The 12,986-nt window shown below is 45.2% G+C and overlaps 1 protein-coding gene across 3 annotated transcripts; it reads left to right on the forward strand.

The window, feature by feature from the left end:
- Window positions 1–1,068: 1,068 nt before the first annotated feature.
- Window positions 1,069–11,893, forward strand: LOC118301603 (tubulin-specific chaperone cofactor E-like protein). Of its 3 annotated transcripts, none has more exons than XM_047329090.1 (9): window positions 1,069–1,149; window positions 2,422–2,509; window positions 3,896–4,044; window positions 4,156–4,295; window positions 4,931–5,112; window positions 5,310–5,566; window positions 5,666–5,792; window positions 5,877–5,993; window positions 8,696–11,893. In XM_047329090.1, the coding sequence occupies exons 3-9, from the start codon at window positions 3,906–3,908 to the stop codon at window positions 9,039–9,041; spliced, it is 1,308 nt and encodes a 435-aa protein (XP_047185046.1). In that variant the 5' UTR covers window positions 1,069–1,149; window positions 2,422–2,509; window positions 3,896–3,905; the 3' UTR covers window positions 9,042–11,893. The 3 variants fall into 3 exon arrangements, with proteins under 3 accessions (XP_047185046.1, XP_047185048.1, XP_047185049.1); XM_047329092.1 differs by lacking the exon at window positions 1,069–1,149 and adding an exon at window positions 1,351–1,373; XM_047329093.1 differs by lacking the exon at window positions 1,069–1,149 and adding an exon at window positions 1,561–1,582.
- Window positions 11,894–12,986: the final 1,093 nt, after the last annotated feature.

Genomic DNA, 12,986 nt, shown 5'->3' on the forward strand with positions numbered 1-12,986 from the left:
GCACATGAACAACATGAGGATTAGCCTGAGCGCAGGTCAGTTATGAGCGTCTTCCCTGTGATGCGTTGATGACATCATATCCTGTATAGCTTGCACTTGTCACTTGATCATGTACATTTCTTCATTGGGTGTTTTCTTACATTTGTGATCAAACAAAGAAAAATAAGGGGAACACTGTTTTTTGTTAGTTTGTTTCTTTAACTTGGCAACGACATAACAAAATTAGTCACATCCAAAATACACTGGTGTCAGACTTTTTTTGTTTTGAATAAATATTTTTGTGCTGTCGATGGTGACTCATTAAATAATGCTTCCTTTTGATGTTCAGATATGTTCCCTAAAAACAATATTTGTGTCTCTTAACTGTAGTCAAACCCTTTCAGAGCATTAAATAACTGTCACTGACAATCTTATATTGACATATGCTGGATCAATGGGGCTGCTTCCCTTGGTCCAAGGTCCTATACGGTCTGAGGAGATAGTGTCCGATATTTCACAAGAGCTGGAAAAAAACAGACAAACCCAAAAACTGATTTTTATTGCTGAACTTTTTCTTTCATATCAATCATTTCACAGCCCCTCAGATTCACCGTGTGATCCTCTGTGGGGGGTCACAACCCTGAGGTTGAGAACAATAATAGAGTTTTTATTCATCTGGAGTCAAGAAGAGCAACAAATATATTTGAACCATTAAAGATACATGGCTGCCATCTGGTGGCAGTGTAAAGTACTGCTACTTTACTCATACTGCATAGATCGAAACACATATAATCATGAAAACATACGTATATAATCTCCAAAATATTGACAAATATGTACATATATATTAATTTATGGAACAAATGATGGAGAAAAAAAAATACTTCCCTATGATTGGTGGTCCGATTGAGAAGCACTGTATTGAAAAAGTGCAACATAGAAATAAAGTTTAATATTAATATCATTTAAATTTTTACTATATTTGTTTTTTTTTCATATAAACCTGTCTATATGTTTATGTAAAAAAATAAAAACATGTAAAAGTACAGTAAGAAAGGGGGGGTTGACGTTTAAAAAACGTAATTTCCGGCGGAAGGGGCGTGTCTTAGATTGTCAACTAACCGAAGAATAACAAAAACAAACACAACTGCCGAGGGGATCCGGGGAATGGTGAGTGCAGCTGTTTTAAAAATACACGCTCTCAGTTCATTAAAATACACCGTGTGATCTGTCGCATGTCCAGGAGGAGAGGAGGGGGAGGGGGTCATGACAGTGACAATGTTTATTAGACGCCCCCCCCCCCCACCGACACTGTGAAATGTCTTTACCTTTACGGATCCGTGCGCTGCGGAACCCACAAACTGGCAACTTCTAACACGACCCACACTCTTCCGGTTTGCCATCACTTGTCCTTGTTTCTTTGTGCATCTTCGATATGAATTAATATACGTTTGCGTGTTATTTTGTCAATCCGTATTTTATTTGTTTTGTATTGTGCAACGCGCGACCTTCCGCAGGCCTCGGGGATGAACAACCCTCCCCCCGAACGTGCCGTGCTATGCGGCTCCTACAACGTTTTCGCCGAACCCCATCGAAAAATCACGTAATGTAAACTTTGCTAGCTTGTCACCACATGTATCCAACGGGTACAGTGGAAATTTTGAGCAGTTATGAATCCTTGTGGATCACCACTAAATTCGGCATTAATATTTCTTTGAATTCTGTTGGTTAGTTTTGTAGAAATCAGCAAGCCTCGGGCATAAACAACCGCCCCAACGAAGGTGCTCTGCGGCTCGTACAACGTTTTCGCCGAACCTCATTGAAAAATTGCCTAATTTAAACTTTGCTAGCTTGTCACCACGTGCCTCCGACGGGTAAATTGAAACATTTTTAGTGGTAATGATTCCTTGTGGATCACCATAAAATTCGGCCTTAATATTTCATCAGATGCTATTGGTTAGTTTCTAGAAAACAGCAACTTTTAAAATCAGTTGGGACTTTAGTGCCAGACCAGAGATCAGTCATTAAAAAAGTTGATTAAAAAATATTTTTTTTATCATCATTATAACTAATGGGATGAATTGAACAAAGGTTTTAAGAGGAAACTTTTGAATGTGTATTCCAGGACTTATCAGTGGAAACAAAGGTATGAAGGTAACATTATATGGGGATGAAGAAGAACATCGCTCCAGCATGACATATGTTTATCAGAGCTTGTTTGTACGACTTGACCCACCACATCGTCCCTGTCAGGAACCCAGCTGTCGCTCTCCTTTGTCAGCCTCATAATGCAGGTTTCATTGCTTCTGACGGGTCAAAACTCTTTTCCTTTTTTTAATCCTGTGCAGTTTCCTCTCCACTGCAAAGATCTTTTAAATTTGAGTTTTCTTCTGGTTTCCCAAACTCAGATTCTGACTTTTCTTTTTGGTTTTGTTTCATCAGGTCTCTCATCAGGGGGAGGAGGGACGCAGGTGATGTGATGTGTCGCTGAAAACAGGCTCCTCCCTCTTTGGTCTCCGCTGCATCAGAGGTAAGGACCATGATGATCCCGCGTGTAACGAGAAACCGTCCCCGCGGCAGAAACATCAGACAGAGTCCGACAGGCGCAAAAAAAAACTCCCAACAAAACGCTCGGGCCGTTTGGCAAACGCGCGGCCGAGACGTTCAGACCCACGTTTGTCTGAAACCGATAGGGCTGATCGGGGGTCGTGAGTCCTGGGCCCCTGGCTGGGAATAGACAATCAATATCAAGGGTTGTTGTTGTTGTTGTTTTTTTACACCAATCAGGCACAACATTAAAACCAGTTACCTGTTAGTTTTAATGTTGGTGTGTTTGCTGATTAAATGACAAAATCATACGACAGCAAAAAGAAAAAAGCAGCTCTTCACATTAGGCTACTGCTCATATAGTTATAATAATAATTTTATTTATATATCACCTTTCAGAAGCAGCGTCACAAAGTGCTTTCACAAAAACAAATTTTTCAGGTCACATATCTGTATAAAAAGACGATATAAAAAGACGACATCACATAAAAGCAAGTCTATAGAAATTGGTTTTAAAAAGTGACTTAAAAGAAGGCACGGCCTCTGCCAGCCTTATCTCCTCAGGGGAGGCCGGCTGTTCCAAAGTCCTGATGGTGAAAGCTCGGTCAGCCTCAGATTTGAGCCTCAACTTTGGAACAACTAGTGAAGACCCACCTGAGGATCTCAGGCTGCGAACTGGCTTGTAAGGGATCAGCATTTCATTCATGTAGCTGGGAGCAAGACCAAGCGGTGCTTTGAAAGTAATTAGTAAAATCTTAAAATCAATTCAAAAATGGACGGGGAGCCAATGAAGTGAAGCTAAAACTGGGGTTATGTGATGCCTATGTCTATGGAAACCATATCTCAACTGCTGCTACTAATAACTATTAAAAATGCTACTCTTACTGGTGCTGCTACTACTACTACTACTACTACTACTACTACTACTACTACTACTATTACATGTATTCCTACTTTGCATTACCTGTCACCCTGAACTCGGCCACTGTCGGTTATTGTGAGTGTGACACCGCGTGTTGATCCTCCCGGTGCCATAAATACTCAGCAGCAGCTGCCGCTGAAAATAGTCCACGTGAAATAGATTATATCCACTTTGAATAATGTATATTCAAAAAACTACTGTTTCAGAGTCAAAGCACATATCCACGTGTTTTTTTGAAAGATTTGTGTCTTGGGTAGGAACAAGTAAAGCTCAGGAATAAGGACCACAGACAGGATAGGAACGTTGAAAAGTCAATTGTAGTTGCAACCATATCATTTAAAAAGTGAAACATTGCATATTTGTTAATTAAAAAAATTGCCCAAAACCAAAAACAACTAAAACCTGACCATACTGTTTGCGCTCTCTGTGACTCTGTGTCTCGCTCAGGGCTGGAACCATGGAGTCGTCCTCCGATGAAGAGGAGGCGCGCACCTTCGTCCAAGTCATCAGTGAGAAGTACAACCCGGACAATTTCCCCTACGGCCAGGGCGTGGGAGTCGTGATCCTGCCCAGCCCTCCAGGATCACCCAGCAAGGGTGAGAGATGAACCGTGTCAGGTCTATGAAACAACCGCCACTTGTCGGAAACGTCCTACACCGTCATACATTTATTATGAATGCGCTGAACTGGGTTTTCCTTGTTCGCAGATCGCCTGTTCCTGCCCAGCGCCCTGGTGCTGAACTCCCGCGGGATCAGTAAAGCCGGAGACAAGTCGGACATCGCGACTTTCTGTGCCCACGTGGTCGAGCTGGACCTGTCCGACAACCAGCTCAACGACTGGGGAGAGGTGGGTCGTCCTTCACACACGATGTGAAAACTTTTATTTTACAGGAAATGTCTGTTTTACATAAAAAAATAATGTGTTTTCTTCTTAAGTCAAGTTCTATATGTTTGCTTATATTTTCTTTTTATATATAGTTATTCATAATAAAGTTCATGGTTAACCTATAAAATATCAATCCTCAAATAACATTTCTTTGTCATATGGGTTTGATAATGACATTTTAGTCATCTTTGCCAAATTTCTTTAAAAATATACAGATACATCTGTATCAGATTTTTTCTCTCCCCCTCGTTTCAGTACTACAAACAGTAGCTTGATTCTTTTAGTAATAATATTTTATTATCAATATATTATATCACATAATATCATATAAAAGCAAAACTATAACAAAATTAAGCTAAAATTAAAGTCTGTAAATCTAAAACTAAACCAGATATAACTGAATTTAACAGTTTTTTCATACCTGTTAAAGCTTAAGATAAAAGGAAATGCTTGTACAGCATGAGACGCATTTCTTTTCCTGGATCACCTCCCACTAATGCCTATCACACACAATAGATTCTTTTATAAATGATTACTCGCTCAAATGTTTTGCTCAAAAGGTTTCTTATGTGTTTTGTATTAATGTGTGTTGCCAGATCTGCACCATTGTTTCCAACGTCCCCCACCTGGACTTCCTCAACCTGAGCATGAACCCTCTGAGCGGCGTGGAGCTGGAGCCCAGCGCGGCCGACACCTTCTCCAGGGTCCGACGACTCGTCCTGATCAACACGCACGTCAGCTGGGACACCGTGCACACGCTCACGCGACACACGCCCGAGTAAGTGACGAAAAGCACGGCGGTCGCTGTCATTTGTGCTGTTGCCGGAGTCAGTGTGTGCTGAAGCGCGGAAAAAGGCCAGTCAGACCTTCATCAAGATCCACGAATTATTCCCTAGGAAATCAGTTGGGGTTTTTTTCCTGTACCTGCTGCACATTCCTCAAACTCTTATCCCTCCACCGTACCTCGTCTTCCAGGCTGCAGGAGCTTTTCCTCTGCCTGAACGGCTACAGCGCCGTGTCCGAATCCCAGACGTCCTGCCCGTCGCTACGCCTGCTGCAGATCACGGACAACGAGCTGCGGGCGTGGGCGGAGGTCCGGAAGTTTGGTTCGATGTTCCCGTGTCTGAGGGCGCTGGTGCTCGCCAACAACGCCGTGGAATCCGTGGGAGAAACCCGGGAAACGCTGCAGCGCCTCTTCGCCAACCTGCGCAGCATCAACCTCAACAACTCAAGTGCGACGGGGAGAATGGAAGACCAGTCCAGTATTCATTGCACGGTGTGAACAAATATTAACAGTGCCCCCTTAACCTCTGCGATGTTCTTTCATTCAGGGCTCAGTAAATGGGAGGACATTGAAAGGCTGAATTTCTTCCCGAAGCTGGAGGAAGTCAAAGCGATGGGGATCCCGCTGCTGCAGCCGTACACCACCCAGGAGAGACGCAGCCTCCTCTTAGCCCAGTGAGTGTTTAACCTCCGTTTACTGTCTGATCATTACACTTTTCAACTTTGCATAACGTGTGGGACGGCCGCTCCCGCCCGCAGGCTGCCGTCCGTGGTGCTGTTGAACGGGAGCGCAGTGTCTCATGGGGAGCGAGAGGATGCCGAGAGGTTCTTCATCCGGTACTGCCAGGACTTCCCAGAACAGGAGCTTCCCGAGAGGTACGCGAACATACAACCACTTAATATTAACGGGGGGTGTCTCTACTGAAGAGTTTTACACGCTCCGATTTTACCTATTTAAAAAAACAAAAAGTAGAAGTTTTTAGGACCAATTCAATTTCATTTGTAGAGCACCAAATCAAAACATTCATAATATAATAAGTTGGGTTTTTTTGACCAACTCACCAAAAATCCAAAAGATGTCCAGTTTGCACAGAAAAGCAAACAACTGAACAACTGAAATCAACCTCGGTTGCAGATTAATTGTCTGTGATTAAATATTTTCAGCACTAAAACCTGCTGGGTTTTTCATCATTACTTCTATATTATGTGTCTCAACTCCATAAAAATTAGTCTCAGTTTTAAATATCCACAATTGGAACAAAAACACGCACGACTCGTGTCTCTGTGAACACGTGTAAAGCTGTAGCCATAGCAACATCCCTCCCACTTTGCCCTCTATACTTTTAAAATCTGCGCTATGAATTTGTGGAAAGCCCGCCCTCCTCCTCATCCTCCTCGGGGGGGGCGGGGGGGCGGGGGGGGGCGGGGGGCGACTTCGGTGATATAATTGCCCGCGCTCTTCTCCGACCACATTCCACTTAACCTCTGCAGAATGTTGGGGAGGGATGTTGTGAAGGAAGGTGTAGGCTCCGACTGGGGGGGAAACTAACCTTTGGGAGACAATGCCCCCAGTCTCTCGCTGCTCAATGAGTCCTTTGTGCCGGGAATGCTCTGACTGGAAAAGTGATACACAAGGTAGCAGGTTGATTTTTATATATATATATATATGTACCTACTCAGGGTTTTAAAACGGCTCATGAATTATGGTGAGGACGAAGGGATCTCTGGCTACGTGAAGGTGTATTTTGTCATTTTCATTCTTATGGTGCGTTCACACCGGACGCGGCGCGAATTATTCCCGCGAGTGGATGACATGCAAAGCCAATGCAAAGACGCGATCTTTCGCGTCAGTGGGTCGGGGGCGACGCGAATGGCGCGACGTTGCGAAATTTGACCAAATGTTCGCCTGCGACCAAACTCGCGCGGGCAAAGCGGCGTCCGGTGTGAACGCAGCGTGAGCCGCGTGCGCCACGGCATCTGCATTATTCACTGCAACTAGCCGAGCTATCGGGCGTTTTTCCGTTCTCGGCGTTCACCTCCGTGTCGTGAATGTCGCGGCCTTTGTTTCGGAGCCAGATCCTCAGCGAAGGTCCGAGGCGAGGGATCGCCGTGACTGCGTGTGGGTGTTGTGGGGGGGGGGGGGGCATCGGACATGCTCGGTAGGCAGTGAACACACCGGCTATCCGCTTTCCTCTCCGCAAAGAGGCCGTGGCCTCGCCAACCCTGAGAGATCAGAGCGCTGCGTCTCAGGTGAACACATGGCGACGCTGCCTTTCGAGAAAGTAGCATAAGACCAAACCCTTCATCAGACCTGATAGAGACAGACAGATATACCTCGACAGTTGGAATTGTGGATAATCTGGGAAAAAGGGATTAGGGGGCTCGTCAGAGACGACGAGGGAGCGGAAAATGTGTTGTTGCCTCGACGGGGAAGGGTTACTTGCAGAGGAACGAGAGAAAAAGAAATTTGAGAGTCGGTGTATCACGCAGAAGGAGTAGAGAGGGACTGAAAAGGGAACGGGGGATGTTGAGGGGAAGACTTTTTCAGGAAGGTCACCTTTCCACGGGGTAACGGGAGAAACGCGTCCGCTAAGATCTTGCCCAAAACGCCGTTATCGAAGGATGCAGGAAAAGACAATTTTCCACCTGCAGCATTATTTGCCCCCCATTATTCCGAGCTTACCACCTGTAATGAGGCCTTTTAGCCAAATGGCTTTTTCCTAGAAGGGCACTTTGTGCACTGTGGCCTCAGAGGAGAATTCCCAGGGCAAAACCACGAGGTTTTGGCCAGAAACCCCTCCGGGACGGGGATTTGGCTTCGAGTTTTGGTGTGGGTTTTTTTTTGTTGTTTTTTTTGTGGGAAGGGGAAATTTGCTGTGATTGGCCCAGCTGTTGCCGTGGCTTTGAAAAGCACAGGCCCCTTTCTCCTGGATTTTATTTAATCGTTCCCGGGTCCTTATCTCAAACACGCATTCCCTCGGGGCGGCTGAGAGCTTTCTCACGGCGAGCACAGAGGCAGAGATCCCCGTGTTCCTCTGCCTCTTACACACACACACACACACACACACACACACACGCACACACGCACACACACGCCTGGTGTGTTTGTACACTGATTTTAATTTGCTCCTTTAAAAAAAAACAACCAGAGTAAAAACCCTAGACCTTTGGGAGGGAAAAAGCTGCAATATCATATTTTGCAGTTGAAAAAAACATGTCACGCTTACTTTCACTTAAAGGCATCCAGTCCGCCAAAAGAAAAGTTTACTGTTTACTGTCCTCAGAGTTAGTTTCTTTTTAACATAACCACAGAAAAGTAAGTTATGGAACATTTACTTTATGTGAAAATTACATCTCCAGCTGTGGCGTGTGTTGCCAGATACAGTTGGTGAGCGGCAGGTTTTTAGTAGAGTTGCAACAGTCAATCGATTAGTAATCGACCATTAAATTAATCGCCAGCTATTTTGATAATCGATTAATCGGTTCAAGACGTTTTCATGAAAACTGTCTAACAGTCTTAACAGCCGACCGGCAAAAAACCCTTTCGACGATCTGACGTGAGCCCTGAATTCTCCCAGGTACCACATCCTCGTATCCAAGTACGGTCCCCTGGCCCCGCTGGCAGAGGTGGACCTGAGCCCCCGCTGCACCGTGGTGGACGTCCGCTGGGGCGAGAGGGTGGAGGCGGTCAGCCTCCGCCTGGAGCAGACGGTGGGCGACCTGAAGAAGCACCTGAGGGCTCGGCTGCAGCTGCCCGCCAACGGGATCAGGCTCTTCTACTTAGACCGGGAGATGCGCTCGGTGTTGGGACCGGAGGAGTTGAAGTGCGGCTCCCGGGCCCTGCACTCCTACGGCATTCGAGACGGGGATGAGATTCTGGTAGTGCCCAAAGTCAAAAGCCGCTGCAGCTCCTCACACCTTTGAGTGTGGTTTAAAAAAAAAAGAAAAAGGAGGGACTTCCGGGGTTTTAGGCAACTGACACTTGCTGGGTACTGAGCGTTGACGTGAGCCCTTTTTCAGCCGTGAATGTAAAGACGTATGCTGTCCACCATGATGGACAAATGCAAACAATAGTATATTTGCGCACACACACACACTAGAGAGTTTCCATGTTCACAGAGTTTATAACTTGAGTGGAAGTCACACACACACACACACACACACACTTCAATGCAGTTTACATCTCATTCTTGACAAACGTTCGGCAAATCCAGATGTGGTGCGAGTTGGTTTTCTGAGTGAAAACTAAAACCACTTTATACAAAATGATTTCTCCATTTAGGAGGAAAAAAAAAACCCAACAACCTTTTTATTTGCCTGATTTTGTTGAAATGTTCTTGTCATTTTTTTCTGGTGCAGAATATAAACCCTCTGTACCAGACTCTCAAACTACAACAAACAAGCAGTGACTTGACCTCGCTGGTGACACTGCGGCACCTTGCATGGCACATTTTTAATATTTATTTGAACAGAGAGAAATTTTGCAATTGGCAAAGAATTGGGGAAAAAGATTTATGCTTTGGATTTAAGAAAATATCAGCTGCGTTCTGTATGTTCGCTGCTCGTTGTGATTTGACTTGGCTGCGTTTTTCCCGCACCGCCAGGCAGCAGCTTGTGTCTTCTCTCCGCGTTTCTCTTCCCTCGCTGTTGGTTGAAGGTTAGGTCTGTTCCGTTTGGGTGAAAGAAGATATTCTAAACGAATGTGCTCTTTACAGATTGGTGAAAAAAACAACGAAACTTTCAATATCAATAACAAGAGTTTGCGAGCAGACACAAAATAACTACGATTTACGATTTATTTTTGACATTTTTACGACGACGACGGAATCAAAAAAGCTCCATTTCTCTCAGCCTTGCTGACGAGAATGTTCTTTTTTCGAGAAACGCGATGGTGTGTTGGGGGGAAGTAAGAGAGACGAGTCAAGTCCGAGGTGCGCTTGGTTCTGGGACAGAAGAAGAAGAAGAAGAAGAAGCAGTGGTGGTGCTCAGGTTACCGCAGGTCTTCTGGCTGTTCGGCCCATGAATGGAGCGTCTCTCTCTCTCTCTCTCTCTCTCTCTCTCTCTCTCTCTCTCTGTCTCTCTGTCTCTCTGTCTCTCTCTCTCTCTCTCTCTCTCTCTCAACCCGCAGAAGCTCCTGAGAAACGCTGAGGCCCAGTCCGTGTGGTAACCACACACCAGCCTCCGTGTCATGGACACTTCCGCTGTATCTGGGGTTCAACCAACAGGCTCGTTCTCCTCCTTCAGCCCCTTTCACCTTTCACTCTGTCCCGTCACATCCGTCTCACAAACCTGACACGACCTGGTGTCGGCTGTTTTCGCAGCACGTGAGGTCTATCTTTGGTTCTCTATAGACTCGTGGTTTGCGCGGTATGTAATACAAATGAAGCAATGTAATTGCAACGGCGTGATGGCGTCAGACGGGGTAAAATACAATACTACTAGTGTCGGGCAACCCCATCATCTGATCCAACTTCACACGGAGGCAGGTTTCGTGCACCGTGGTGGAACTACAGCTCCGAAACCTCCCTCATCATTATCAACCCCTGTTAATAAATGGAATTTTTTTTTCCAGAAGCTTTGTGCCCAAAGCAGCCGGCGGACAGTGGTAAACAAAAGCCCGTCCCCATGGCGATACGAGGAAAATCAGCCAGCTTCCAGTTCACGGAACCTGCACAGACATGGAGCGAACTTGCAAACTCTGCTCCTTACAAGCCAGTGGATTAGAACCTAGGATGCGAAACATGCTCCTGAACCTAATGTACATTTATACACATTACACAAAAACTTTGTGAAACACTGACAAACGCCTGAGCGTTGCTGATGGGGCTTCTACAGCTTCATTAGAAAAGGAACTCCTGTTTCTCCCTTCAGTGTAAAGACAGACAGGGTCAGGCCGACCAGAGGATTTAAATTCAACGTAAACACGACGGCGTGAACTCGCGTGCAGAGGTGTGTTGTAGAAGTGCTCTGGACCTGTGTAGCTCAAAACGCGTGCCGTCGCGTGACCTTTACGGACGCCGCCATCAACCGCGTTCGTTCGTGTGACGCGTCGCGAGACTTTTCCGAACGCAGGACTTTTGCGCTCAAAAGAGGTCGGCCGCCTGCTTCTCTCGAAGGCTCGCGCCTTCAGGCGAAGCAAATGTGTCTCAGCCTCGTGTTACCAAAACCATGTGAAAACGTACTGAAGTGCCGTGGCAGCCTGAAAGCGCTGCCCTGATCGCTCCTCTAACAGACGTTCTTTGTGTAGTAGATAACTGGAGATCGCTCTTTTTTTCTTTTCTTTTTTTCTCCCCGTCCTGACTCACTCCCCCCCATTATACTATATCACCACAGAGTGGATACATGGGAAGTAACGGGATGAGTGTTTTGTTTCTGAAGTGGATCGCCGTGTGGGTTTGCATGTTCTTCACATCTCTTGATATGTTCGAGATGTGTCATTTCAGGGAAACACAGTTGTTTGCGGGCATTTGTAATTTTGACATACATTTTAAAATATCGGTGATTCCTTTTATCCTCGATACCAAATACAAAGATTATTATTCATGAAAGAATTCTGTAAGATAGTTGCTAGTCAGATTGCCTTGTGCTTGTTTAGTATACTGCGTTTAATTTATGTCACGTTTGATTTGTGTAGTTTCTTATGTGTACCGTGACGTTTTCAATGGCGAAAGTCCTGTTTAGCTTTTCTCGAGATCATGACGCCATTTCTACACCCGTTTTGTATAATGGTGCTTTCGCTTCTCTGAAAGAAATAAATTATGTTTATTCCTGCTCAATACAGTGTTGTATTATTTTTATCGTTCAGGCCAACAAATGTTGAGTTATTTTCTGATGCATCAGGAATTTCTTACGACAACCGCTGCATGTCTTTTCAAAGACCTGATTGAACGGCAAACTATGAAAACTGGGCAACTCGCTGACACTCCTGCTGCAGGCACAGTGAACGCGTGACCAGCATGCACAGCTCCGTTTCACAGACTGAATTGCTTGGCTGTGGAGAAAGATTGGATTCTGCGGATCTTCTCTCTTTCTGGCAGGCGTGTTTCGGGCGAGCTGCAAAGAGCCCATTCCATACGTGTCAGTCGGTGTTGTGTTTCTGGGGCATTCCCTCTATTTTTCCCCTCCTCCTCTTCCAACTGCACGGCTCTGATCCTGTGTGGGATATCTGGTGCCACCCACCCCTCAACACACCGTCACCAGCGGGACCCATTCTCAGAGTTTGGGAGCTGAGGAGCCAATAGACCACTCAGTCACGACGGTGCTCTTCACAATTTTTACGTGATTAAATCAAGGAACAACTACTGAACAGTGACGTTTACATACAGTTCAGAAATACAGTACGTCTGATCGGGAATCGTTCAGTCTCTTTCAGTCTCCTCTTTGAGTTTCAAACTTCATCTTAGTATTAGCGATGCCTTGACTGTCACTGAAAAGAAAAATCTGTGAATTCGCATTCCCATCTTCTGAGTTTCTCTGGCATCTTTAGTGATCCACTGATTCCCTAGTTCTGAGTGCCACTATTGGGTTTTAGTGAAATGTCTTCACGCAAATATTAAATGGACTGACATGAAAATTGATATTTACTGTCTAAACATGGTTCCCATAAGATAAATCCTCATGACTCATGTGGTCCTCTGACAGCAACAGGTCACAAGTTATTTATCCAGTTCAATACCTCAACCTCAATCGGATGCTACCAAAAGGCTAGCATGTTTGATTTTGGGTGGGCATCTACTGTCAGATGGATTGTCTTCAGATTTGGTACAGAGATTCATATTACCCTCAGAATGAACCTTTGATTTTTGCCATTATCAATTCAAAAATGTAATTTGTCCAATTGAGTTATATGGACATGTCCGTTTCTTGACT

Source organism: Scophthalmus maximus, chromosome 2 (assembly GCF_022379125.1).
Source record: "Scophthalmus maximus strain ysfricsl-2021 chromosome 2, ASM2237912v1, whole genome shotgun sequence".
Classification (NCBI taxonomy): Eukaryota; Metazoa; Chordata; class Actinopteri; order Pleuronectiformes; family Scophthalmidae; genus Scophthalmus; species Scophthalmus maximus.

Excerpts from the sequence above, each read along its gene's own strand:
- LOC118301603 (XM_047329090.1), top strand. The coding sequence starts at position 3,906 with ATGGAGTCGTCCTCCGATGAAGAGGAGGCGCGCACCTTCGTCCAAGTC. Across the intron at positions 5,793-5,876 it reads CGCAGCCTCCTCTTAGCCCA|GCTGCCGTCCGTGGTGCTGT; the intron begins GTGAGTGTTTAA and ends TCCCGCCCGCAG. Across the intron at positions 5,994-8,695 it reads GAACAGGAGCTTCCCGAGAG|GTACCACATCCTCGTATCCA; the intron begins GTACGCGAACAT and ends GAATTCTCCCAG.